This window comes from Didymella exigua, assembly GCF_010094145.1.
Source record: "Didymella exigua CBS 183.55 unplaced genomic scaffold M421scaffold_61, whole genome shotgun sequence".
Classification (NCBI taxonomy): Eukaryota; Fungi; Ascomycota; class Dothideomycetes; order Pleosporales; family Didymellaceae; genus Didymella; species Didymella exigua.
Genome location: NW_022984835.1, coordinates 42035 through 66134, shown reverse-complemented (window position 1 = coordinate 66134; position 24100 = coordinate 42035). Strand labels below are relative to the sequence as shown.

The following is a 24100-nucleotide window of genomic DNA, read 5'->3' as shown; positions in this document are numbered from 1 at the left end:
TGAGCTTCGCGTCCGGCGGGCCGAAGAGTGGTTGTGCACATTCGGCGTTTTTTTCTTCTGGTTTCGAAGGGACTGGCATAAGGAAGGGTGCGCTCTTGATTTGATCTTGATTTGATCTTGGCGTTCAGCGGCTGCGCATGGCTTCGCGCGAGGCGCGCATGTACAGCGTATACAAGCACCCGCGCTTCCGGGCCGAGGCGCTGATATCTAGCGAAATGCAAATTTTTACGCCAACTACCTAGCTTGTCAGTTCTTATGAAGGTGGTGTGGTGTGGTGTGGTGTGGTGTGTACCTAGCGACGCCGGGCCCGCGAGCAGGTGCCATGCCTCCGAGCTGGGAGCTGGGACTCGTATGATGTCAATGGCAGAGCACGCATCGATGCCGCGGAGGGTGGCGGTTGAGTGCCCGGGATGCAAGACCCTTTGTTGCCGACCCGTGAGTGGTCTGTCTGCCTGCTTCCTGCGCCAGGGTTCGATTGCTGAGCGATTCATCCGCGTGGCGCTGAGCGTGGGAAAGTTCTGGGGCTCCTGTGGTGATGGGCGGCTTTGATGGCAGGGACGGTCCTGTTGAGGTTGTGCTCTGGAATTGCCGTGCTGGTCTGCAGGTGGCGCGGTCGTGGTGCTACTGTGTTCCTTGGGCCGTGGCGCCTGAGGAGTGTCGTGTGGTGTGTGAGCAGTGGCGTGTCCAATGGAGTGTCTAACACTGTTTGGATTGGACTGAGAGCGGTACTTGTATCGATGCGATTAGGGCTTGTTCTACTCGTTTGGGGCCTTTTGAGAACGGAGAAGATCAGGCCTGCGTCAGTGTATGCTATCACGTTTGAGGCTCTCTGGTGTGGTCGTCTCAGAGGTTGCTTGACGTATATATGAAATTGCTTGACGTATATATGAAGTTGCTTGACGTATATATGAAGTTGCTATTGCTCTGCGTTTTCTCGACTTATCAGTTATGGCCACCCACAAAGACCACCGACTTCAACGCTTCTCCAGGAAAATCAACTTGCTCTGGTAAATCCCCCGATCCCACCCGGCGTTGATCCCCGCGTTCGCATACGTGGCTCCGCTGTACGTGCCATTGTCCAGGCTGTTGAAGTACCGCGCCTTCGGGTCCAAGCCTTGCAGCCGCAGCGGCGGCGCCGCAGGCTTCGTCGTGTACTGTTGCTGGAACGCAAACACAACGGCCTCGGCGCCGTCCGCGCTCACAAACTGCACCGCGGGCCAGTTGCTGTCCTGCGGGCCCGCGAGGCGGTAGAACTGGCCCGAGATGACGATAGGGTTCACGCGGTGCGCGTCTGCCATGATGGAGGGCAGCTGTGCGATCTCGTCGGCGCTGAGCTCGTGCGGGTTCAGCTCCAGCCCGAAGCTGCCGCACATCATCGCCACGTGCCCGCGGTAGGTGAAGCTCGCTTCGCGCCCTGTTATGCCGTTGGGCGACTTGGAGATGTGGCAGCCCATGGCAGAGGGCGGGTAGACCAGCGACGTGCCCAGCTGGATCTGCAGTCTGTCGGCTGCGTCGGTGTTGTCTGACGTCCAGTGCTGCGGCCAGTAGTGCAGGAGCCCCGGGTCGAAGCGGCCGCCGCCGCTGGCGCAGCCTTCCCAGAGGATGTCCGGGTATTTTGTGGTCAGCGTGTCGAGTACGCGGTAGAGGCCGAGAATGTAGTTGTAGGAGTCTGATGGGCGGGCGAGTTCGTGCATGCCTGGAGGACGTCAGTGGGGAGTCGGGATGTTTGGGGGGAACATAGACCTCTGTTGTTGTCCCACTTGAAGTAAGAGATGGGCGCCGAGTCAGCGATGCGGGAGACGGTGTCGATGATGAAATCTTGCACTTCTGGTAGTCCGACGTTCAAGACAAATTGGTTTCGGACCATCGTTCGCGCGTGCTTTCCGGAATGCAGGATCCAGTCGGGGTGCTCGTTGTACAATGTCGAGTTGAGGTTGGTCATCTCGGGTTCGACCCAAATGCCAAACTTGATAGCAGTGTTGGTGCTGTCATTGGTACTTGCGTTGACGACGTCAATCTTGACAATTTGATCGATGTAGGGCTTGAGACCGTTGGGAAATTTGGCAGGGTTGGGCTATTGTCATCAGCATTAGGTGCTCTTGGTTGTAGATGCAGCCACTCACTGTCCAATCACCTAGTCCGAGACTGTCGTTGTTACGGGGATACTCGACGCCAAACCAACCTGATAGCGTCAGCTGTATTCGTTTTGGGGTGCTTTTGTGTCTCACCATCGTCTTGGACCAAGAGCTCGATACCAAGATCAGCTGATTCGCCAGCAAGATTGACAACAGCGGTGTCGTTAATGTTAAACCCCAATCCTTCCCAGCTGTTAAGAAGTATCGGACGGGTTTCGTGCGTCGCCTTGTGCCTAGACAAGTGGTTCCTATACAAGTCGTGGTACGAGCGAGACACCCCACCGATACCAGCAGAGCTGTAGACTGAAACAGCCTCCGGAGCTTGGAAGCTATCGCCAGGAGCGACACGAATACTGGCGTGCAGCGGGTTCAGGCCAAGGAGCGCCCGCACGTATCCATTAGAAAACTTATGGAGAGCTGCCTCAAACGAGCCGGACCAGACTAGGTTGAAGCCCCAAGCTTCGCCGCTATTCTCAGTTGTGGAAGGAGATGTGAGCATGTAGAACGGGTTGTGAGTGTGTCCAGCGTAGCCTTCAGTAGACCGAAAGCTCGTCTCGCCATAATCCACCTTGCGCCTGACAGTATTCATCTCGTGATACCAGTCGCCATGGGGCTCGATGACTTCGAAGTCCAGGTTGGGGAAGTCAAAGGAGAAGCTTGCGGCTCTCTCTATGACGATATCGCTAGTTCCGTTGTTGGTGATCTTGAAGCTCCTGGCGATGGCGTTGTACTTGGGAAAGATGCTGTAGGAAAGCACAGCGCCGACGTCAGAGACGTTGTCATAGAGCTGAACTTGAAGGGTGGTTACATCGGATTCGTTCCCGTATGTCGCTGGGAAACCAGGAATAGAAGGCTTGCCAGGGACGATTTCGTGAGATTGGTAGAGGAAGGCTGACACCGTGTCCCCGTTCGAGTGCTCGATGTGAATTGCAGGCAGACGAACATCACCTCGACCGATATCGGGAAACTCGCGCCTGTCGTTAACCTTTCCGTCATGCCAGCCCCATGGGAGAATGAATGCAGGTGGCACAAAGTCCGTGACCGGTGCTCCAAAGTGATCCGAGACCAAGTCGCCACTCGCTGTGTTGACATGGAACAGGTAGGAAACATCATCGCCTGTGAGCGTGAAGTTGCCTCCGTTAGCGGTAATTGCTGCTGATGGTTAGCATGGTGTGGTTGGCTGCGTATGATTGAAATGGACTACCATCTTGAGCGACGACTGCACAAACCAGTGAGGCTGTGACGACCAGCTTTGCAACAACCATCTTATATACTTCCGCGGTAGCTAATTTGACTACAAGGTAGAGGTACAGTGTATCAACTGGCGAGGTACCTCTATTTTGTAGTCAGTTTTCCTACCGCGGATCGCACTGCAAGGATTCGCCATTTCGCCGGTCGTGTGAGGGGTAGCAGTGGGGAAACCCGGGGTCAATCAGGGTCACTGGCGAGTGCAACTTCCCGGAAGTTTTGTGTATTGGCTAAATAGGCGGTTGCACTTCTACAGGAAGCTAGAGTAACGTGACTGCAGGCATGGCGTGCGTGACTCGTGAAGTTCATCCAGCGGAGAGGCAGGCTCAGACGTTAAACGACATGTCTGTCGTGCCGTTGTACATGTATCACTCCACGTCAGCACTTGGCTGCAGAAGCCATGACAGAGGTCGTCACACTTCGTGAGATGCTCTGCCATGCTGAGAGAGTACCGTGACATTGCACCCTGGCCGTCGTTGTGGAGCGATGCATTTTGGGATTGGAGTCGTGGCTGACGACAGTCATCGAGAACCGACCGGCGTCCTCAAGACATCCCCGCTACTTGGATGTGGAGGACCTGCGAGGAGATTGGGATGGGGTCGGAAAACGTGCGGCCGCAAGAAGCTTGAGGTGCTTCGCTAGCGCAAAGGCTAGACGGGGACGGTCGCAAGCGAGAGCCGATGCGCTTGTGCTGCCCTTTTGGACACGGAGCTCGGTTACAAAACAGCGATGCATCTCTCCATCTTCCCCACCACGACATGCAAAGCACCTCACATCGACATAGGAAATCAAGAAGCTTTTGCAATTAATTTTCATTATGGTCCTGCAACCAGTCCCAAAACCCGTGATGGAAATACCTCAACGCTAGAAGGTGTCCCTCCTTAAAATCTTGTGAATCACTTCGAGATTATTGCGAATGCTAGCGGCCTTTGGGAGGCTGCTTGCCCTGGACCTTGACGTACCAAGCGCGCTCTTCGGGCGTGAACTTGCGCGCATTACCAGACGCACGCGACTTCGCTTCTGTCGACTTGCGCATCTTGGTGTCGTTGGTCTTCTTCGCGTTCCAGGACTGCTTCTTGCGAACCGCACGCTCCTTCTCGAGCTTATCGAGCTCAATAGCCTTGGCCTTGGCTTCATTCTCGATCTTGACATGCTGCTCATACTTGGCTTGAGACTCGACCCAGCTGTTGTTCTTGGTTAGGGCCTCTTCGATGTCCTGCGCGAAGTCAGAGCGGGACTTGAGGTACTGGTCAAAGTCGGTCTGATCTGGGATCTTACCCTCACGAGTCTTGCGAGCAAAGCTGCGCACTACGATCGCGTACATGCGAGGGTAGAGATCCTTTTGGACGACCAGGGTGTTCAGGTCCTCGTAGGAGGGAAGGCTGTGGAAGATGGCATCGACGCGATGAATGAAATAGTCAACGTACTTGTCCATGTCAAGAGCCTGCGCCGCCAGACAAACACCCAATTGGGTCATCATATCAGCGTTAGAGTCTCGCATTTGAAGCGCTGACGCCTTATTGACCTTCGTGCGAGAATCCAAGTAGTTGAGGAAGACGCCGATACCGCGAGGATCGATGTCTGGGTTAACCCTGTCGGAAAGAGACACAGCGCCGTTCTTAATGAAGCAGTTTGCGTATACAGATGTGACCTTAAAAAGGGCTCAGCGATGTCGTAGAAGTGCTCACCGTAGATATGACGGGAATTGACTTGCCCTTGAGCTCAGCTCGAATGTTGGGGAACTCGTTGCGATGGGCGATATCCTGAGGGCACAACTCTGCTTGGCTGGTTACGAACGCAGTCGTGAGAATTTTGGTGCCGACCGACACACTATTTGTGGGCGAAGACTTAAGTAGCGATTTCCTGGTGAACTTGTTGATGGTTTGATTGAGTGCAGGATGCTGATGGCGGGCATATAGCAATGTGAATGGACTGAATGTATATGAGCGAGGAAGGAGTCATGATCGAACAGTGCCTAGCGATCAGTGTCATCGAACCTTTTACTGTTCACTGTAGTAAGAGTTCAGGTTACTCATTGATCATGATGATTAGTAGAAGAAAGTCTACGGCCGTAGGATCGTATGCTCAGATGATCAGGTCGTTCATCCGTTGATTTTTAAAGGCTAACATGATATAGCAGCGAGCAAAGCCTGTCTATGTACCGCGGCTCTCGGCTCTTAGCCCCTATGTGCTGTTAAGTAACCCGCAAGCTTTGTGTATTAGATGGGAGTGGAAAGACACACATCTTTTGTACGAACGGGGGTGCTCTTTGTCCTGAGGCTTGACAGAAATCTTGTCTTGATTCTGAAACGATCACGAGTCCAAGCTCAGAGACACATGTAGGTATATCACAGCACCTTTTACTAAAACCGAGACCCTGTCAATATACGGGATGCACTGTATCCATGTGGTACTGTTTGAGACTGCATGGTTGAAATCATGCCAAATGCCACAGAATAACCCCCGCCTCCTGCAACAGGGCCAGAGCACAGAGAAGGCGTGTCAGGAAAGGAACACTGGTTCACCTTCTGGCAAGAATCACGATTTCTTTCAAACCCCTTTGACAAATAACATAGGGATCCTTGACTTAGATCGCATAATATCAGCGCCCGTCAACGCTTTTTTGCACCCTCTTCAGATCTACTCATCATATTTGAATACCAATAGTGCCATAGAATAGAATAAGAGGTTCTTTATTCTCAAGGAGCCCTTTTGCTGGTAGGTCTCTTCTGAGGCAGTCGGAAAACAGCCTAAGTGCAACCTATATCAATTGCGAAACGCGTTGCCGTTTGTGGATCTGTCAGCCGCTCGTGGAATTTGCGCGGGAAAGCTTCTCATTCAGGGTATAAGTGAAGTGTTGTCACCTCCCTTCATTTTCACGAATACAGACACAGCATGGTGTGCCCCGCTTCGTGTAATTCAGAAGAGATTGGGATGAACGTGGTATCTAAACGGTATAAATACTACTTTCATCCCAGCCTTTCTATACTCTTTTATCCACAGCTTTTTAACCACACAACCACATCTACTATCAAAATACACTATCATCAACACTACCCAGAGATGTCTGCACACGCTACTAATTGCGAATAAACTCCCTAGGGACAAATTCCTGCTGCGCCTATCATCCCGGCTGCTGTAACCCGTACTATGCTCGCAAGGTCACGAAATTTCAGCCCAGTGTGACCACCCACGCTACCGCTAACAGCTCAGACCCTGCTGAGATCGACATTCGCCGGCAGTCTCAGCCTGCGCGTAAAAATCTGCTTCGTAGCCCTCTCGTTATCATCGTGGTCAACGTTTACCATATCGGTACCGTTCGGCTAGATCTCCTACAGGTCTCATCCACACGCGTCTCCGACCTTCTCTACGCCGGTGTGATCAAACTTCTAGCAGACACTGCTGCCGACAGCGTCGTGATTCTCGTCCAACACTTGATCAACGTCTGCCGCACCAAGTTTGCTGAGCCAGCCCGTCTACAAAACACCGTGTCCGTCTATCAATCCCTCGCAGTCTGCCAAGCTGCCTTCCGTCTCGGCATTACCAAGCACACGTGCCACGTGTTCCGCAAGATGGAAGCCTACATCTCTGATACCCAGCTCCCATACCACGAGATTGACGCCGTGATGCACTTCGGTGCTTCGTACCTGCGTCTCTATAACCGCATGGCCGACCGTTTGGCAGTCTACGTGCGTGAGGAGACTGTGTCAGACCCCGGCGTGTTTACGAAGTTCTGCTTCGCGCATCCACCTTTGAACACTGCCATCATCGTGAAGATGAACTGGCATCTGCCAAGCTCGAGAAGGCGAATTGTGCAAAGGAGGCCGCCGATCGCCGAAAGGAGTGGCTTGCGCGTCGCGAGCAGAAGCGGATCCAGCGCGAGCAAGACAAGCTCCGCTGGGTGCAGGACAGGCTGATCTCCACGAGCAGAATGTTGAGCGCAAGAAGCACAACGCTGAGCGCCGGGCTGAGGAGGAGAAGCGTGTCGCGCATGAGAGCGCGATGCGTCAGGCTTGTCTGGCGAAGACACGAGCGAGCGTCAAAGACCGGGTCATGACGGCCGAGGAGAAGAAGTGATTCGTCAGGGAGTTCGGGAAGCAAACTCCTCGTGGCTGCTAGGTGACGGAGTTATGGTTCCCTCTGATATCTCGGCGGTATATACTGAGACTATTGATAGCGGACTAATGACGCACGAGGAATCTTCATTTCTTTTTGTTCATCGTTGTGTGCCAAAGTGAGCATATCTTCGCGATTTCTTAATATTCGGGGGCTGGGTATTGATCTTTAACCGTGTATAGTGCTCTTATCAGTAACATGACATGTCTTTAGACTCCTATCTCTAAATGTAGTGCGTCTGATTATAATCTGAAAAAGTCAGCGGTTATTCTGTTATGGTAGGGGATCGACATACCACAGCTTTGACTAATGTTCAAATGATCTCGACCTCCTGCCAGTTATCGCCCTTTACATCAACCGGCATTGGCTCGAAGTGCCGATTCGCGACCAACCCAACTCTTTCGAAAATTTTGGAGCTATGATCTCCAACCTGAGCAAGTACAAGGGCCATGTGAAATTTTGTAAAAGTACCAATGGCCAAATCGAGCCTTGGTTCTGCTTGCAGTTCTAGACACCATTGTGCCCTCGTAGTCGCTTGAGGGTATAGAATCGGGATAGAAGTATTTGTGGAGGACTCCAGTTACTTCCTTCAGTAAATGTCGTCGAGAATCGAGAGATGCAACTTCTTTCCCCTCTTTTATTCGTGATTGGCTTCAACCGTGACCCGATGCAGTTGTGAAGCTAAGCGGATGCTGCCAGATTCGACACGCCCGGTAGGATCCTTCCCAGCCAATCGACAGCTTACATTAACTAGTTGCGCAATACAGATTCTATTGTAGGTGTCAATCCCAACCCTCGGCCCAGGTATCACTGAAAGCCACGACCATGTTGGGCCGTGCCGGGCCCCACCCACTCGCAGTCCTATCACACGCCAAGCCATTTAAAGTGGCAGTATACTCTTGAAGTGACCAGCACAATGCTGGTCTCCGCCTCTGAACATGTTTGTAGGCTTCGCTGCACCAGAGAGCGCCGGAAGTACATCATCGGGCCTCGTTAAACTGAGCCGAGAGTATGTTTGGACAACTGTCTCCCTTTGATAGTCCATAGGACGCCCTTGGAGTTGCCCTGAGCTGAATGCACGATTGATTCCGAAAAGCAATGTACTCACAGTCTGTTTGAAACCACCGCGAGCCCATTCCGAATCCCACCATGTGTCTAGTCTTCCGCACTGACACTTTATTTCGTGCAGACACTCAAACATCAACTCATGGGGAGTGAAATGGAGAACGCGTGTGCTGAGCAATCTCTCCTATAGTACCCATGCACGTTTCAGTAGGCGTATATCATGCTGGCGATAAAGTAAGTTGTCCTTGGGTCTGACCAAAGCTTTCTGGCCCCACATCCTCTGACCATACAGAAAGTATTCCGAGGAGAAAGTGTTGTACGTAGTTCCAAAGGAATGCCTCACTACATCAAAAGCTACTGGGTGTGGCATAGAGAAGCGGAACCATAAGACAGAGTTGTCATCATCTTGGGGATGTCTACGCATTCGATAAAGCTCGGCTGGAATAGAGTAAAGCCCTGAGTCTGGCGACGCAGCACTGGTGGCTGCTGTGGTGATTATTGCGTTCGAATATATGTCAGCCATTGCGGTGAACTCTTGATTCCTGTCCTTTCCCGAATCCGGGATGCTACACAGGGAATCGATCCAGATATATCGCAGACCGAGGAAGCGTGTGATTTGGAAAGCGTGGGGAAATGTTTTAGGGGCCAGATCGCTTGATATGCCCTGCAGGTTGCTCGACAAAGCCTTCAGCGTCGTTATGCAATCAGATTGTTGACCACCTCAGCAATGACTTAGGCAAGCATATTCCATCAGTCCTTCCACCTTCCACCGTAAGCCGTGTCGTATCCACAAGCTTACTCGCATGCACGTCGAAGAGTCGTGTGGGAAGAAACGAATAGTTTCGCCCTTTTGTACAATGCTCGTGGCTGGACAAGCAGTCATTGAACCATTGCTTCGCCTGCGCTACAGATCTTGTGCAGCCGGTCGGCTGAGGTGAAATAGTGAAGAGAACTTCATACGCATTATCAGTGATCAACATCATAGGGCACAGTCAAGGTATATCGACTCTACCTGTGTTTAATGACACATAAACTTCCATCTGTGAACTAGAGACCAGTGTTGATTCTTTGAAACGAAGACGGAGCTGTGGCAGTAAAGCTATGATTTGAACGTGAGCGTCGGCCTCGAGCCCTTGTATCCGGCTGATGTGGCAAAGTCATCGAATGTATTGGAGATAGCCGCGCACAAAGAGCATCCCTGTTGAGAGCCCCCTTTTATATATTTCAATTTCTTACTTGCCCAGAGGCAATTAAGATCCACGCAATTGCGACATGGAGTGGGGCCCAGTCTGTCCATCACGTGTAGTCCGTGTGTAAGTAGAATGGTGGTCAAATACAGAACGATCTCGTGCTAAGGCAAAACTTGTTGAAAACAAGTGAAGTAGTGGGAGGTCAAGGAGGAGTAGTGAGGGGGAGCTGCTGTAGGCAGCCGGCTAAGTGCTCAATCGCTGTAAGCGTACACTAGTCCTGATTAGGTGAGCTTCAATCCTGGAGGAAGGCGATATCAAAACACTTTCGGGAGGTGCTTAGAAGGCGACTTAACATGTCATTCTTTAATAAGAGAGCGTGTTTTCGTTGCGTGCGACCGGAAGCAGTGCCAGAGGTGACCTGGCTGGCGAAGCGTTGGCATGACTTTCGGCCGTGCATCTACGGAGGTAAGTGGTAATTATAGGATGCAGGCCGTTCACGTTCTAGAATCCAGCCCGAGAATGGCTGTTCTGGTCAATATACAGAAGACCCATCGTAAAGTATAATGCTAAAATCTGATCGTCTGATATAGGTACAAAACGCCCGAGTGGTTGCCTCATGCCGCTCTTGCATTATAATCGTGAATCTAAACAACGTGCACATGCTGTTATACTCCAGGCATTCCCATATACGCTCTCAACGCCGGTACACCTCTTGGCGCAAAGTACACTGTGTAAAGCCCAGCAAAAGCAACGACCAAGCCCGTGAACTTCTCGAACCATGTGTGGAAGTATGCAGCTGTCATCAACAGCATCCACCACATCAGTGCCGCTACACCAAGCGCGAACTTAACACCTCTGGCCGTGGCCTCGCCCTCGGCTTTCTGATCCTCCTTTTCGACCGTGACACTCGCTACCTTGCCGTCCGAGAGAGCAATGAGGCGGCCATCGCGCAGGCCTTCCATACGCGTCAATGCAGGCAAGAACTCAAACCAGAGCAGCGAAGAGCCCAGGATCAACAGAAAGACGTGCCCAGAAATATCGTGTCCGCCCTTCCAACTGCCGCCGACAGCCTTGCACGTCGCCGCCGTGATGAACTCCTTCGTGTCGCTCATCTCCGCCATCGCATTGGGGTCTCTCGCCAACTCACACGCGCCGCCTGTAAGCTTGAATCCGCGATCAATAAGCGGTGGGCCAAAGAACCACTGTGTAACGAACACCCACCACGTCGTTATAAGTCCATATCTCAGCACCGCCCTGACTCTCCTTGCAGATAGCCCACGGCCAAAGCCTGGATGCATGAGCACGAACATACTGAACGCAAGTGTCGTCCAAAACCACCCCACCTTAACAAAATATACATTAAACACATTCTTCTTGAGCGCGAAGTAGCTAGGCGCAAACTCGGGGATATGACTCTGCGAATCCGCGCTGTACGGTGCGGCGCGCGACGCAGGCGAGAGCATGCTGATTATGCTGCCCACGAGCAGGGTTGCGGGATAGATGGAGATTAGGAGCGCTTCGAGGCGGGTGGGGAGGAAGGGCGAGCGGCGCGCGCTGGCGGTCAGCGACTTCATGGTGCTGTATTTGACGGTACCAGATGGTATGCCCGCGGTTTTGGGTGCGGAGCCGTTTTCGGAGACGCCAGTGTAGGTGTGTTTGCGACGGGCGGCCATTATCGTGGGTTGATGGAGGTGGTGGTGGGAGAGCCAGGGATGGAGCCCAGAGAGGTGGATAAATGAGAGGTAGTCTCTTGACGACTAAGACATACGTCGTAATGCGAGAAGGACGACTCAAGTGCGGTTGTGAGAAAAGTAGTAACCTTGGTCTGCATGCGCTGGAGTTGACGAGACTGATGACGTCTGAATTTCGAAGTTCGCACCTGCCAACTGTGGCTGGTGCTGCTAGCCGCTTACGGCACGCTACTCTAGTCTCCCGCTTCGTCTGTCTTCTATTATCATCTAATGACAGATCTGATATCTTCAGAGGTTTCTCAGATCTGCCTGAGGCCACCGTGGTAGAGGCCCACGTGCCTCCGTGGTTTCAGTAGTCTCGCTACCTCCAGACTGGACAAGTTGACCTACTTCTTTCCACGACTGCAGCATGCGCAATTCTATATTGTGAATCGTGCAACAAGACATAGACCTCAAATATCAGCGATTTTACGCAATTCTGGGGGTCTTCAGATATGTCGTTTCAGACTCATGGCATGCTTGACGTACAAATCACCGACAATCATGCTCTGACACGGTTTGAAGTATTGCTTTCTTTTGTCTATTGCTACGTTCGAGATTGACGTATCGAAAGACTGACAGCTAATTGTTTCTCTCGATACAGCTACCACTCAAAAATTTGTGTCCGTCTGTTTGCTCCATTCCACCCTCCTCACCGGGTATAGAGTATGAACTCCAAACCAAACATCAATTAAAGAAACATGACTAGTAAACTCCAACGCCGTGAATCCGCTAAATGCCGCTCAAAGACTATGATGTTGTGTGATGAGGCGCCCGGAGCGCCAGGATGATGCGAAGACGGAAGACTGACACAGAAGAAGCGCTGGCAAAGAACTGAAAATCCGGTACCAGCCGTCGTCGACCGTGGGTATCGTGCTATGAAGCAAACCGATATCCGTATATCGTCAGGATGAGGTGATGCTATGATGAAGAAAGGCTGTCTGCCTTTCAGGCGGTTAATGCAAGTCGTGTGGGGCCGGCCGTCTGGTGGTCTTAGGGGGCTGAAGGTTTCGAGGGTCGCAATATCTCGGGGGGTAAGGTACGCTGACAAAGCGATATTCGCAGATTCCCCGCGCGCTGTGAAGAGTTGTTCGGTGTTGATGAGATTCCAGTCAAGTCGATGCTGTAATGAGATTCCAATGCAGAAAGCCGCATCATCTGCGTATGATCGTCGAGAACGTGTAGATCCAGGTCGCCATTCGAGGTCTCTGCTCGTCAATTGTGCGCAAATCCGACCAACAGCCACAACAATGACCTCAGCGATTACGATCAGTAAACGACCTCATCGCCAGCTACCTAATCCTTGACCAGGCGGCTGAAATTGTGCATTTCCACCAAACGGCGTCCTCGAGCTAGATATACCCATGCCGGGGTCCATGAAGGTCTGTGCCCACTCTTCCTGATTGAGTAGTTCGTCGAATTGCATGTTCTGTCCAGTAATATGTTGCATACTTGGGCTGCCAGAGTGTAGCGGGTGGACTCTTTGAGCTTGCGCAGCCTGCATCAGATACATGGGCATGGAACCGAAGAGTTGAGCCTCACTTTCGTGGCGTCGCGTGGCAGGCACACTGCTTGGAGCGAACATCGCGGGATACGCCTTCATATCGATACCGGATGTGGAACCAATCACAGAGGACGTCTCAAGTCTGCGGTCGAAAGCTTGAGGATGCTTGTTCTCGAATGTAGTCATGGGTGGATTCGGGTAGGCTAGGGGATCGGCGGAAGTGAACATCATTGTCGAGATGTCCGAGATTGGAACGCTCAGGCCGGAAGGATCTGCGAAGGCGTTCGATAACGGCGTAGGCGGAAATGAAGCGCGGTTTGGCAAAGCACCGAATTGTCCTAGGCTTGCGTTAGAAGACGTGGGGGTGAGCCCAGGTACTGCCTCGAAGAAATCCGCATTCGACGGTGACGGTGAGTTGAACGAAGGGTCCAATCCAAGGCTAGCGTAATGCGTCTGAGATATTGGCAGTGCTGGGCCGTGAGCGGTGCGCTTAGAATCTGGATGGCTCTCGGGGAAGGTGCTGGCGCGGCGTGGTATTGTCAAATCACTCTCAGAGAACTGCGGTCGTGACCCGATCAATTGTGGTGAGCTGTCCTGGCGGCGCTTCCTCGATTCCTGGATCTCCCTTCCTTGCTTGACCGCTTCAGGTAGCCTCTCGAACATGCTCTGGAGGACTTGTAAGTATGTCATGTGCAACTTGACCCTGGAGGGACCCACGTTGAGAGCTGAGCTGCACCTGTCTGCTGCCATGCTTGTCTTTGCGAAGTAGGCCAGTACCTCCTTTCCCTCCGCTGCATCGCGCAGTAGTTCAAGGCTTGTGGGACTGTTCGGGTTCTCGAGGACAAAGTAAAGGATCGAAACAATGGCGAAGAACGTTGTGTACATAGAGAACCAGTACGCTCCAGCTAGTAAGCCACGTCGCCTCATCTCGGAAGTGATGTGAATAATGTTGCGAGACACGCTCACGCATGCCGAGGCGCAAGCGAAGGCTCGCTGGTCGGTCGTACTGTCTTTGTATGTCGATGATACGTAGTGCAGGAACGGGCGGTAGAGAAGGAGTTGTGCATGCCCGAAGGCCATACGGAGTAGTTGTTGCACTCTGTGGGTCGGTGAGTGGCGGTCAAATGTAGAGAATGACGGAGAAACATACCGGATGATGATGTGTGGTGCTTCACCACCAGGCTTGAGAGCCATAGGCAGCTCGTCGAGCCACTGTGCTAGGTCTTGTTCGAGTTCGCGGATCTTGGAATATTTGACTGTGTATGTGACCGAGTTCTTGCCGCCAAACTGAGTGCCCTTGATGGGGTAAACATATCTGCAGATCTTGCTGAGCACTTGCACGATTCTCGTGTGTGCATTGAAAGCCGACATCACAGAGATGCTTCCCTCGGGCATGGGCAAGATCTGAGTTTCGGTGATGTATTCGTCGTCCACCTCGACAGGAAACTCTTGGTCGATGTCCTCATCTTCCAAGAATCGCGGAAGACCGAGCATCGCGCCCACGTATGTATCCATTCGTCGAATAACCCAGAAGAGGCGCTTGCGAGTTTCGGCCTCAATAGGATTGAAGCTGCTGTTGAATGAGCGGTGCAGACCCATGCGCAGAGCTGATCGGAGCGCAACACCAATATAAGCATAGCAGGTGCTGAGCTTTGCCGAGGACTGAAGGAATTGTATCATGAAAACGATCGCTTGTAGTGACGTCAGGTCGCGGCAGTCGGTGATGTCGAGCAGTTGGCGCGAAGCCTTGAAGTAGCGGAAGCTTGTGATTGTTAGTAATGACCAGTGTTACGCATATGTGAAACTTACCCTTCATCGGCCACCGACTCATAGTTGGTCTTGTCCACCTCGTGTTCGCCTTGCGAGAACAGCTTGCCCAAGGCCAGCACAGCGTACAGCAACGGCAAGAAGTTGTTCTCCGCATTAGTGTAGCTCTCGGTAGGGGTCTCGTACATGCGATCCAGCTGCTTGTAGAAGGTTGGCATGTGAACGACCCGTTGCATTGCACTTGCATCGATTATAGCTTTCTCGCACAGGCTGATGGCTTCCTTCTTGGTTGGCAACTCTGTTCCTGATGGTAGCGCAGTCGACGATGCAGCAGGCGATCGTGTCGAAGAGGGTGAGGGAGGGTCTACAGACATGTTACGGTGCTTGAGAGAAGGTGAGGAATCCGGCGGCACTTGGAACATATCTCCGAATTGTCGCAATCCTCTCATGAAGCTGAGCCCTGAAGAGTGGCCGTGGTAGTCCCAGTTACCTTCTTCATCCAGGTCCAACTGGCCGGTAGCTTTCACCATTGCTTCCAGGTGGGAGTCATCTGCCGGTTCGGGTTGTAGATTGGCGTGGTGATGCGACAAACGTGGGTCAGTAGGCATCACCGAAGGTCGCGGCGCTGCTACAGACATTTGCGGCAGTAGTCCATTTTGAAGGTGGGCGTCAATACTGGGGTCGTTCAGGTCTATGGTGGGAAATACAACGTGCAATAGAGCTTTGGCACGCTTCAGTTGGCTCTCAAGGGCCTCAATGTATTGTGGTGTCGCATTTCGCCTACGGTTGGATGGTTGATCGTACGTGCTAGGGCTGTCAGTAATCGGGAATGCGAACAGGCAGTTGGGCGTGTTTACCATTCTACACTAGAGATCAGCAATAGTTCAAGCAAAATAAACAACAAAAAGGAGACTCAGGACGCTTACCATAGCTGTAGACTGTGCAATGAGTGCATGGTTGTTTTCCATCACACTTGATTTTCTTGCGTCGACACTCGTCGCATGCGCGGGTTACACGCCGCCTCTTTTGCAGAGGCTGTGGCTTTGGCCCCTGGTCGTCGGCGACATCGTTGTTCGGCGATTGATCCTCTGCAATTTCGGGGCTGTCTGAGTGTGATGAGTTGTTATCATACTGACCAGAGAGGCCGGAGCCTGTGTTCTGGCCATCAGCTGTTGTGAGCTTGGGGGAGGCCATGGCGACAGTTGGGGAGCATGACTGTGGCTGGGGGGTGCTGCGCCTAAGAGTAAATGGCTTGTGTGCCAGGACAGGGTCAGTCAGCGGCGGAGAGGTGGGTCCAAGGAATAGGATTCTGATGGAGAGGGCCTTAGCGCCGTTCCATGGCAGTCGTCCCGCCCTTGGGCACCGGAATCGAATCGCGTTATTCCCGCCGAGCAATTCGCTTGTCACCACGAGGCAGTAGGCCAAGGTTTGCAGCTGCTATTGTGGGACGTGAGCAGCATACGACCGTTTCGCCGAGCAGCCTCGAAATCTTGTTGAAAGACTACTGGCCAGCTCGCTCGTTGTTCCAGGCGCAATCTTCGTGTCTTCGTCTGTCCTCCGCTGGCTCCGGCATCGTTCATTTGCACGACTGAAGCGGCCTAGCACAGGACAGCGGGAGCTGCACCACCACACCGCCAAGTGAGAGAGCACAGCCATTCGCTTATCTGCAAGCTGTGGCGTCATTGGATTGCTGGCAGCGTACAAGCCCATAGGGTGAGACGATGGGAACGTCTCCAAAACAAGGCGCCACCCACGCCACTCCAAGACCAGTGAGGAGACCCTTTATCCTTGGAGTTATCGGTGCGCAGCGGATCATGCAGACGCTGTCGGGTCAATAAGGCGTCCTTAACGGGCCTGATTGGCACCAATGCAGCGTTTGCTCGTCCCATGATTCCTCGCGCGCTCCAAGGCCTGTGTTTGCAGCATCGATCTGCGAATCAGATAAAGAAACCGTCTCTTACTGTGGGTACAGCACACAACGTCATGTAGCCAAGAAGAGGCTGTGAATTCCTCCCCCAGACGTGGGCATGTCTCGGGGTATGATTCAAGGCGAGGTCCGACCTGTGCACATCCACTTTCACCAGCCCTCGCGTCGTAGCGCCGGACACAATTTGTGACAGCGTGGCTTGACCTGAGGCTGGTGGACCTTACCTCACACAATTGGTCGCCCTCCGAGGTCGAACGTCCCACAATTCTGCCATTCCCGCCAATGTCTTGGTACCTCGCGGCGACGCAGTCTGCGTGCCAAGTCATGACAAAAACGTGGAAGTTGCCAACATTTCGACGCAATGTGCGCTGTTAATGGCTGCCCGTCCTCTGAGCGTGATCTGGGAGCTGGGAGAGATGGTAATGACGCCGAGCATTCAGAAATATGCGGTGGGCCCGCTTGTCCGCTTGGGCGTCAGCTCAATATTTTATGCCCCAGTTGGCAGGCCGAAAGTATTGGCTGCGACGTGTGCCCGTACGCGTTCCTCCGGAGACTCTGTCGCCAATTTTTACATAAAGAAGCGAGCAGGATCGCTACTGAGAAGGTGAGCCGAACGATCGGATGGAGCATACTCTACCAGTTCTTCTCTGATCGTAATCTTTGCTTTTGTCACACTGATGTCACTTACCTTTCGGACGCTCTGCACGCAACAATCTATTGCACCAAGGCATGAACCGTGCGAAACGGAGACTCCCTGCTCGGGGAAATCGGCAAGTGTGGTTAGAGTGCTGCATGGAACTTCTAGCCTCTGATTATCCAAGTAGTTGTTCGCCTAAGCTTGTGGCTGACCGGTGTTTTTCGCTGGCGCTTGACTCAGGTGCTTGACGCCATGGTCTGTGGCTTCGTCACCCTACCATATTGGTCACCGAATCGCCGTGTATTAGCCACACTTGGCGGCGTTTACAGCTCCGGATACATGTTGCCGCGATGCAGTATGCCTGTCGAAGTGTGGCTTTCACCGCGGAGGTGCCGTCTTCTCCCGAGCGAACATGGGAATCAACAGGTTCGGTGCATGACGGCCAAGTCACGATCTCTGGAAACTCGCTGCGTGATCGGGGGTATTTGTGGCGCATGCGACTGGAGAAACTCCTGTTATGTAACGAGTCGAAAAGTGGATGGGAAGAGGTGCGGTAGAAGCTCAAAACTGTTGGCCAAGCGTTTCGAAGGTGTCTGAGATGGTGAGTGATTGTGTAGTGTGCAGCTTGGAATAAGGAAGTTGAGGCTGGAGAAATTCGACACAAGAGGTCTAGGTGGCTCAGCAGCCTTTTGTTTGAGTCCCCAAGTCTTGCACAGCCACGAGAGCGGAACGGCTTCTAGCGTTTAAGGGTAAGGACTCGACCTGTGGCGGTGATGGTTTTCTCCCTGATCACCACAGGCACATCCAGACCGCTACAGTCAAGCAACAGCCACAAACGATCCACATGAGACCTTGCCGCATCTTGTCATGTCACGATGACGTTTAGCCAGGTACGCAGATCGAGCATTGAAAATAACGCCGTTGGAACACCGTAGAACCCCCGCAGGCATCGGAAGAATGCAATCACTCGTGTTGACCAGGGTCACATCTCGACGACACGATTCCTTGGTTTACGAAGCCCAGTATCGACCATGTGGCCGAGACTCACACCGAGACTTGCCCCGTTGCTGGATGGCATCGCGTTTCTAAGGAGCCTTTAGTCAGCTCGTATCGAGCTTCTCTTCCATGTCAGACGTCATTTCTCGACTTGATGCATGCTCTAGTTGCCGTTTTCGTAGAGACCGTCTTGTCAGCAACATCTGGTCCAATGTTAGCTATAGGGAAGCTGCGCGATTTCCTTGACAAGCATTCGTTCCACCGGTGAGCGTGGGGTTGTAATATCGAGGATGATGACAGCCACTGAGGCGATCACATCTTCAGTGACGGCGATTGCGGTTCGCCTCATCCAAAGATGCGTGGAGCTCCTGAGATGCTCTAGCTGCTCTCGAACCATTGAGCTCGCGCGGTAAACGTGGCCGGCTGATCAAAATGTCGGCGCCATCGTAGCAAGGCAAGGTATTTCGTGAGTGTGTCGAATAGTACAAAATAATGTCTGCCAAGTAATACGATCGTACACGAATGGCCTCTCCAGTACTCATGAGAACCGTAAGTAGAGACCAGTCGAAGTTGGAAGGAGGGCATTACTGAATGATGCTCGGCCGATCAGCGTCCATCGCAACAGAGACATGCATGCGCGAGTGGAAAATAAAGACGGAGGTCCAATTCTTGATAAGGGAGTGTGAAAGGGCGAATCGACATAAAGGATGAGCGCAGCGAGTGGACAGCTAAGTGCAAGAGCATCCGGCTGACGATGCGAGCAATCGCGCTGAGACGATAAGTTACTGGCAAGCCCTCCTGACTCCCATGAGTCGTGATCCTCAACATTGCTTAGATATCGTGCTTACACTACAGTTCTCGGGATTCAATGGACACTGCAACGCGAGATCGTTAACCTACGCGCACCAGGCATAGGATGTACAGCAGTCTGGCGTGTAGAGAAAAGCGCAGTATAGTAGAACACCAGGAGATAAGACGATGTCCTTCAATCAAAGCTCTAGGTACAGGTTGACTTGCACCAACCACCTCCTTGCTTGTCTCACGCTTCTACTCCAAGCTAGTGTGCAGACTCTTGGACTGGTTGTTTGACGTTGAGAGTCGACTCCGAGTGAAATCCAGCTGTACTCTCGAATGCTGAGCACGTCTCTAGCCCACCCTGCAATAACTAGAACAGACGTGTGATCGGAAGAATGGCTCGTTGGTATGGCTGGAAAGATTGAGATGCGTAAACAAGACGCGACCAAATAAAGTAATGTACAGAGCACTCCTATTCGTTCTTAAGGTCTATAGGATGAGCATTTCCGATAAGGTCTGCTATGTGGGATTCGATCGTTCCCAGAAGTTGATAGCTCGTGAGTGTCCAAACACCGTACACTACAATGGTGCATACACATGGCAATTAAACAAGCACGTGTACATGTAGGCATTGACTGACCCGGTAGTCTTGTGGAACTCTGCACCTTGATTACATATTAGGTAGAAAATCAACAGATACAGCCTCACCAGTGCAATGCACACACAGATTGATGTTCCGGCGTAGATGAGGTGTGGTTGGCCATGTGCGCATCGATATCGGTGTGGGGGCTAACCCCTTCCGGAAAGGAGGGAAGTCACGACCCTTAGCGAGTCTCGCACATTCTCTTTCTGAACGCTTCAACAGTCTCACGACTTCGACCGCAGACTAACCACACCAGCAGCAGCCATGTCGACATTCGAACCGGTCATTGTACGTACGCCCCTGCTACACGAGCACAATTTTCAACTGCACATGCCCTGGCACTTGCTGCCGCCGCGGCGCTTGTCATATCTCGCTCCCCGGCGAGCCTACGCAGCGGCGAAAGCAACACCAGCTAACATTATGCGCAGGTCATTGACGGCAAGGGTCACCTTCTCGGTCGCCTGGCCTCTACGGTCGCCAAGCAGCTGCTCAACGGCCAGAAGATCGTCGTTGTGCGATGCGAGGCCCTGAACATCTCTGGCGAGTTCTTCCGCGCAAAGCGTACGTCTCCCCCGATCCATCGAAGCGGTTCGACGAAGAGCAGAGCACACGGTGACGTGTGATGGGATACACATACATGGCACGCACTCGTTGCGTTGCTCATACACATACATTGGCCGTCCTCGACGCCATGTGCCTCCGCTCTTCATTGAGCGCTCAGAGGAATTTCCTGCAAATCAAAGCAGAGACTGACATCAGCTCAGTAAAGTACAGTGCTTTCATGCGCAAGCAGACCAGGTTCAACCCTACCCGTGGTGGTCCCTTCCACTTCCGCGCTCCCTCCAAGATGTTCTGGCGCACCGTCCGTGGCATGATTCCCCACAAGACTGCCCGTGGTAACGCTGCCATGGAGCGTCTCAAGACCTTCGAGGGTATCCCCCCTCCCTACGACAAGAAGAAGCGAGTCGTCGTCCCCCAGGCCCTCCGTGTCCTGAGGTTGAAGCCCGGCCGCAAGTACTGCACCGTTGGCCGTCTCGGCCACGAGTTCGGCTGGAAGTACCAGGATGTCGTCTCTCGGTACGTACACTCGACATCGATTCCCCAGAAACGAATGCTAACAGCCAATGCAGCCTTGAGGAGCGCAGGAAAGTCAAGGGCGCCGCTTACTACGAGCGCAAGAAGGCCGCTCGCAGGCAGTTGGCTGAGGCCCAGAAGACCGCCAACGTCGACGGCAAGACCAAGGAGCAGCTCACCGCCCTCGGCTACTAGATGTCGACGACTGATGAAACGCGTCGGTGTCGATAGTGTTGTTCGGCGCGGAATGCAATGGGCTCATGGGATCTTTTCATCCCTTATACTTCGATCGATTGAAAAGGTGTCCAGGATAAAAGAGCATACCGATACCAGGATGCTCACGTGCTTATGGGTCTCTTCAACGTCGGCAGCGCTGGTCTCAGGTACCTCTCTTCACGGTTAGAAGAAATACGAATTGAAAAACCCAGGGCTTATCAAAGCATATGATGGAGTTCTGCTGCAAATATATCCCCAATTTCATGTTCACCTGCTCGCTCCGTTGCGTCTGTTGCATGTTGACATGACCTCGCGCATGACACCATCATCTTCAACGAGTACTTCACTTTTGACCACACGTCTGCTGAGTGCAGACAGCATTGATCACTGATTCTGCGTGGCTCCTCCATGCTGCGGCTCGAAGTTGCCGGCGAGATGGGCGGTGCCGCTGACCTCCAGCAAGACGGCCAATTGTGGAGAACCTCGGCTTTGACGCACGCATCCCACTACCGGTACCATACCCTACCCCGGATGTTGGGAGCTCACTGAGCCTTCAAGACCTCAGCTTAATTGACATATCGGGAAACTCGTCGCTACCATTCTTGCAGTTGTTTCTGCATATCATCGGGGTTCTTGTCCATCTCCAGCGCCGCCTTTCTTGCCGACACCGGTACTCCGCACCTGGGCGTCGATAGCTACAGCTCTCGTAACCGACAATTTAAAAAGCCTACGCCGCTGTTGCCCGGTCTCTACGGATTTATTTACGCGTCTCGCTTCAACTATTTGGTACCTGCTCATCTTTATTGTTACGCGCATATAGGATCATGGGCCCGACAGATCGTCTCAAGCAACTAGCTTCACAGTTCATATCGGCCAAGCCAGTCCCTGGCCCACCTCCAATTCACCCCGGCGACAGCCATGAGTACCACCATCGCCATAACTTCCACACCTTGAGTCCCACGTCCTTCCTTTATCGAGCCGCGCAAATTGAACCCCATGCGACAGCCATCTACCACAAGACTGCCAACGGCAAGATCTTGAGACGATCTTACGAAGAAACTGCTAATCGCGCGAGAGGACTGGCATACTATCTGCGCAAGTATGGCTACAAGAGAGTGGGGATCCTAGCCACAAATACACCGGCTTTCCTTGAGGCTATCTTTGGTATCGCAGCTGCTGGGGCAGTCAATGTTGCGATCAATTATCGTCTAAAGCCAGATGATATCAGCTACATCTTTCAGCATGCAGATGTCGACATGATTATCGCCGACTTCGAGTTCGTCAAAATCCTTGATGACTACAGGAAGGAGAGACCGAACGTACCGATCTTAGTCGATACAGATATGGACGCGACGGAAGGCGAGCTGTCTGGGCCGTTCGATGACGCCGTTCTGGAGGGACTGAAGTACGATATCGCGACCGGAAGCAAAGGCTGGGCAGAGCTGCAATCACAAGCACCAGATGAAGAGGAGGTCTTTGCCTTGGCGTACACGTCTGGTACAACCGCACGACCTAAGGGTGTCGAGTACACACATCGGGGCGTCTACCTTGCCGCGTTGGGCAACATCATCGAGTCCGGTCTCAACTACCACAAAGGCCGCGCGAAATACCTGTGGACTCTGCCGATGTTCCATGCGACAGGCTGGACATTCCCCTGGAGCGTGACCGCAGTACGGGGAACCCACTACTGCCTCCGCAAGATCGATTACCCCGAGATCTGGCGCCTACTCAAGGATGAAGGCGTCACCCATTTCAACGCAGCGCCCACCGTCAACACGCTCCTCTGTGCCGCGAAGGAAGCTGAGAAGTTGCCTCAACAAGTCCGAGTCACAGTCGCAGCAAGCCCGCCGTCAGCCTGGCTCTTCGAGCAGATGACCAATTTGAACTTGCACCCAGTCCACGTCTACGGTCTCACCGAGACCTACGGCCCTATCACCAAGGGCTACCACATGCCCGAATGGGAGGAGTTGCCCGAGAAAGATAAATACGCGAAGATGGCTCGACAGGGCCACGGATTCGTCACCGGCCTGCCTTGTAGAGTCATCAAGACAGAGCAGGAAGAAGGCGTGCTCATCAACGTCGAGAAGAATGGCCAGGAGATTGGCGAGATCGTGTTCGAAGGCAACATCTGCGCGAAGGGGTACTACAAAGACGCGGAAGCGACGAAGAAGTTATGGGCAGGTGGTGTGAACCACACGGGGGATTTAGCGGTCTGGCACCCAGACGGTGCGATTCAGATCCTGGACCGCGCGAAAGACATCATCATCTCAGGTACTACTACTCTGCCCTCTTCATTTTCGATGTTCTAACGACTTCACTCAGGTGGCGAGAACATCTCTTCCGTAGCCCTCGAAGGCATGCTCGCAGCACATCCCTCCGTCCTCGAAGTCGGCGTCTGCGCCGTCGCAGACTCGCACTGGGGCGAGCGACCCAAAGCGTTCGTCACCACCAAAGACGGCACGAATAGCGAGTCGCTGGGTGACGAAATGATCCAGTGGGCCAAGGAGCAGAGCAATATCAGCAGGTTCATGGTGCCGCGGGAGGTAGTGGTTGTGAAGGAGTTGCCGAAAACGAGTACAGGAAAAATCAAGAAGAATGTGTTGAGGGAGTGGGCCAAGGGGAATATGGACGCGCAGTAGTGCGCGTTTAAGCGTGGCGGTGTGCTCATTTGTATTGATCGGCCGCGATTGCTGATACACAATTGTAGAAGCAACACTAGTGTGTCGCTGCGTCATTTTTTACCCCTTACTCCTCGTATGCAGCATCTTGTCCTTCTTGCACCTTGCGCCGCCTTGAGATAATTGTTATCCAGCAAGTGAGGCGCCTCATTGAGACATCGCAGCCAAGCTATATCTTGTTTTAACGTGTTTATAGTTTTTGTGGTGTCTGGATATCTGGTGGGCGTTCAGGTCGGAGGAGAGGAGGAAGGTTGGGTTGTGGAGTGTGCCAGAATGTTACGGTCGGTGAGATGGAGAGGAGGGATGAGGACACCACTGCGCAGCATCTGCGGGGTGCTATACTTCCAGCTGGCTTGCTACTAGCGCAACATTCCAGGAG

At 52.9% G+C, this 24100-nt stretch overlaps 9 protein-coding genes across 9 annotated transcripts; 3 read left to right on the top strand and 6 right to left on the bottom strand.

Annotated features, from left to right (window-relative positions):
* Positions 1-974: 974 nt before the first annotated feature.
* M421DRAFT_10283 (glycoside hydrolase family 36 protein) lies at positions 975-3400 on the bottom strand (the record flags this gene model as incomplete). The annotated part of the gene is made up of 5 exons (XM_033586833.1): positions 975-1696; positions 1744-2074; positions 2124-2182; positions 2229-3287; positions 3340-3400. 5 exons carry the CDS (start codon positions 3398-3400, stop codon positions 975-977), a joined length of 2232 nt encoding a protein of 743 aa, XP_033442992.1.
* A 738-nt stretch (positions 3401-4138) lies between these two features.
* M421DRAFT_426569 (uncharacterized protein) lies at positions 4139-5292 on the bottom strand. Its single transcript, XM_033594439.1, has one exon. It carries the CDS (start codon positions 4882-4884, stop codon positions 4303-4305), a length of 582 nt encoding a protein of 193 aa, XP_033442991.1. The 5' UTR covers positions 4885-5292; the 3' UTR covers positions 4139-4302.
* A 537-nt stretch (positions 5293-5829) lies between these two features.
* On the top strand, positions 5830-7460 carry M421DRAFT_10281 (uncharacterized protein; the record flags this gene model as incomplete). Its single annotated transcript, XM_033586829.1, has 4 exons — positions 5830-5902; positions 6597-7153; positions 7204-7284; positions 7314-7460. 4 exons carry the CDS (start codon positions 5830-5832, stop codon positions 7458-7460), a joined length of 858 nt encoding a protein of 285 aa, XP_033442990.1.
* Positions 7461-8293: 833 nt separating this feature from the next.
* On the bottom strand, positions 8294-9207 carry M421DRAFT_409590 (uncharacterized protein; the record flags this gene model as incomplete). The annotated part of the gene is made up of 2 exons (XM_033590371.1): positions 8294-8829; positions 8956-9207. Coding segments are annotated over 2 exons (333 nt in total), but the record flags the coding sequence as incomplete, so codon positions are not given.
* M421DRAFT_409578 (uncharacterized protein) lies at positions 8974-9941 on the bottom strand. The gene is made up of 2 exons (XM_033590370.1): positions 9577-9941; positions 8974-9516 (listed from the first exon to the last, which is right to left on the bottom strand). Exons 1-2 carry the CDS (start codon positions 9602-9604, stop codon positions 9269-9271), a joined length of 276 nt encoding a protein of 91 aa, XP_033442988.1. The 5' UTR covers positions 9605-9941; the 3' UTR covers positions 8974-9268.
* A 341-nt stretch (positions 9942-10282) lies between these two features.
* On the bottom strand, positions 10283-11598 carry M421DRAFT_426567 (uncharacterized protein). The gene has a single exon (XM_033594438.1). The coding sequence runs from the start codon at positions 11425-11427 to the stop codon at positions 10420-10422; it is 1008 nt and encodes a 335-aa protein (XP_033442987.1). The 5' UTR covers positions 11428-11598; the 3' UTR covers positions 10283-10419.
* Positions 11599-12381: 783 nt separating this feature from the next.
* Positions 12382-16070, bottom strand: M421DRAFT_349770 (uncharacterized protein). The gene is made up of 4 exons (XM_033589564.1): positions 15682-16070; positions 15613-15616; positions 14798-15562; positions 12382-14750 (listed from the first exon to the last, which is right to left on the bottom strand). Exons 1-4 carry the CDS (start codon positions 15947-15949, stop codon positions 12767-12769), a joined length of 3021 nt encoding a protein of 1006 aa, XP_033442986.1. The 5' UTR covers positions 15950-16070; the 3' UTR covers positions 12382-12766.
* A 3906-nt stretch (positions 16071-19976) lies between these two features.
* M421DRAFT_426564 (ribosomal protein L13) lies at positions 19977-21320 on the top strand. The gene is made up of 4 exons (XM_033594437.1): positions 19977-20041; positions 20182-20314; positions 20518-20830; positions 20884-21320. Exons 1-4 carry the CDS (start codon positions 20018-20020, stop codon positions 21020-21022), a joined length of 609 nt encoding a protein of 202 aa, XP_033442985.1. The 5' UTR covers positions 19977-20017; the 3' UTR covers positions 21023-21320.
* Positions 21321-21552: 232 nt separating this feature from the next.
* On the top strand, positions 21553-23813 carry M421DRAFT_426562 (acetyl-CoA synthetase-like protein). Its single transcript, XM_033594436.1, has 2 exons — positions 21553-23314; positions 23366-23813. Exons 1-2 carry the CDS (start codon positions 21868-21870, stop codon positions 23680-23682), a joined length of 1764 nt encoding a protein of 587 aa, XP_033442984.1. The 5' UTR covers positions 21553-21867; the 3' UTR covers positions 23683-23813.
* The last annotated feature ends 287 nt before the right edge of the window (positions 23814-24100 follow it).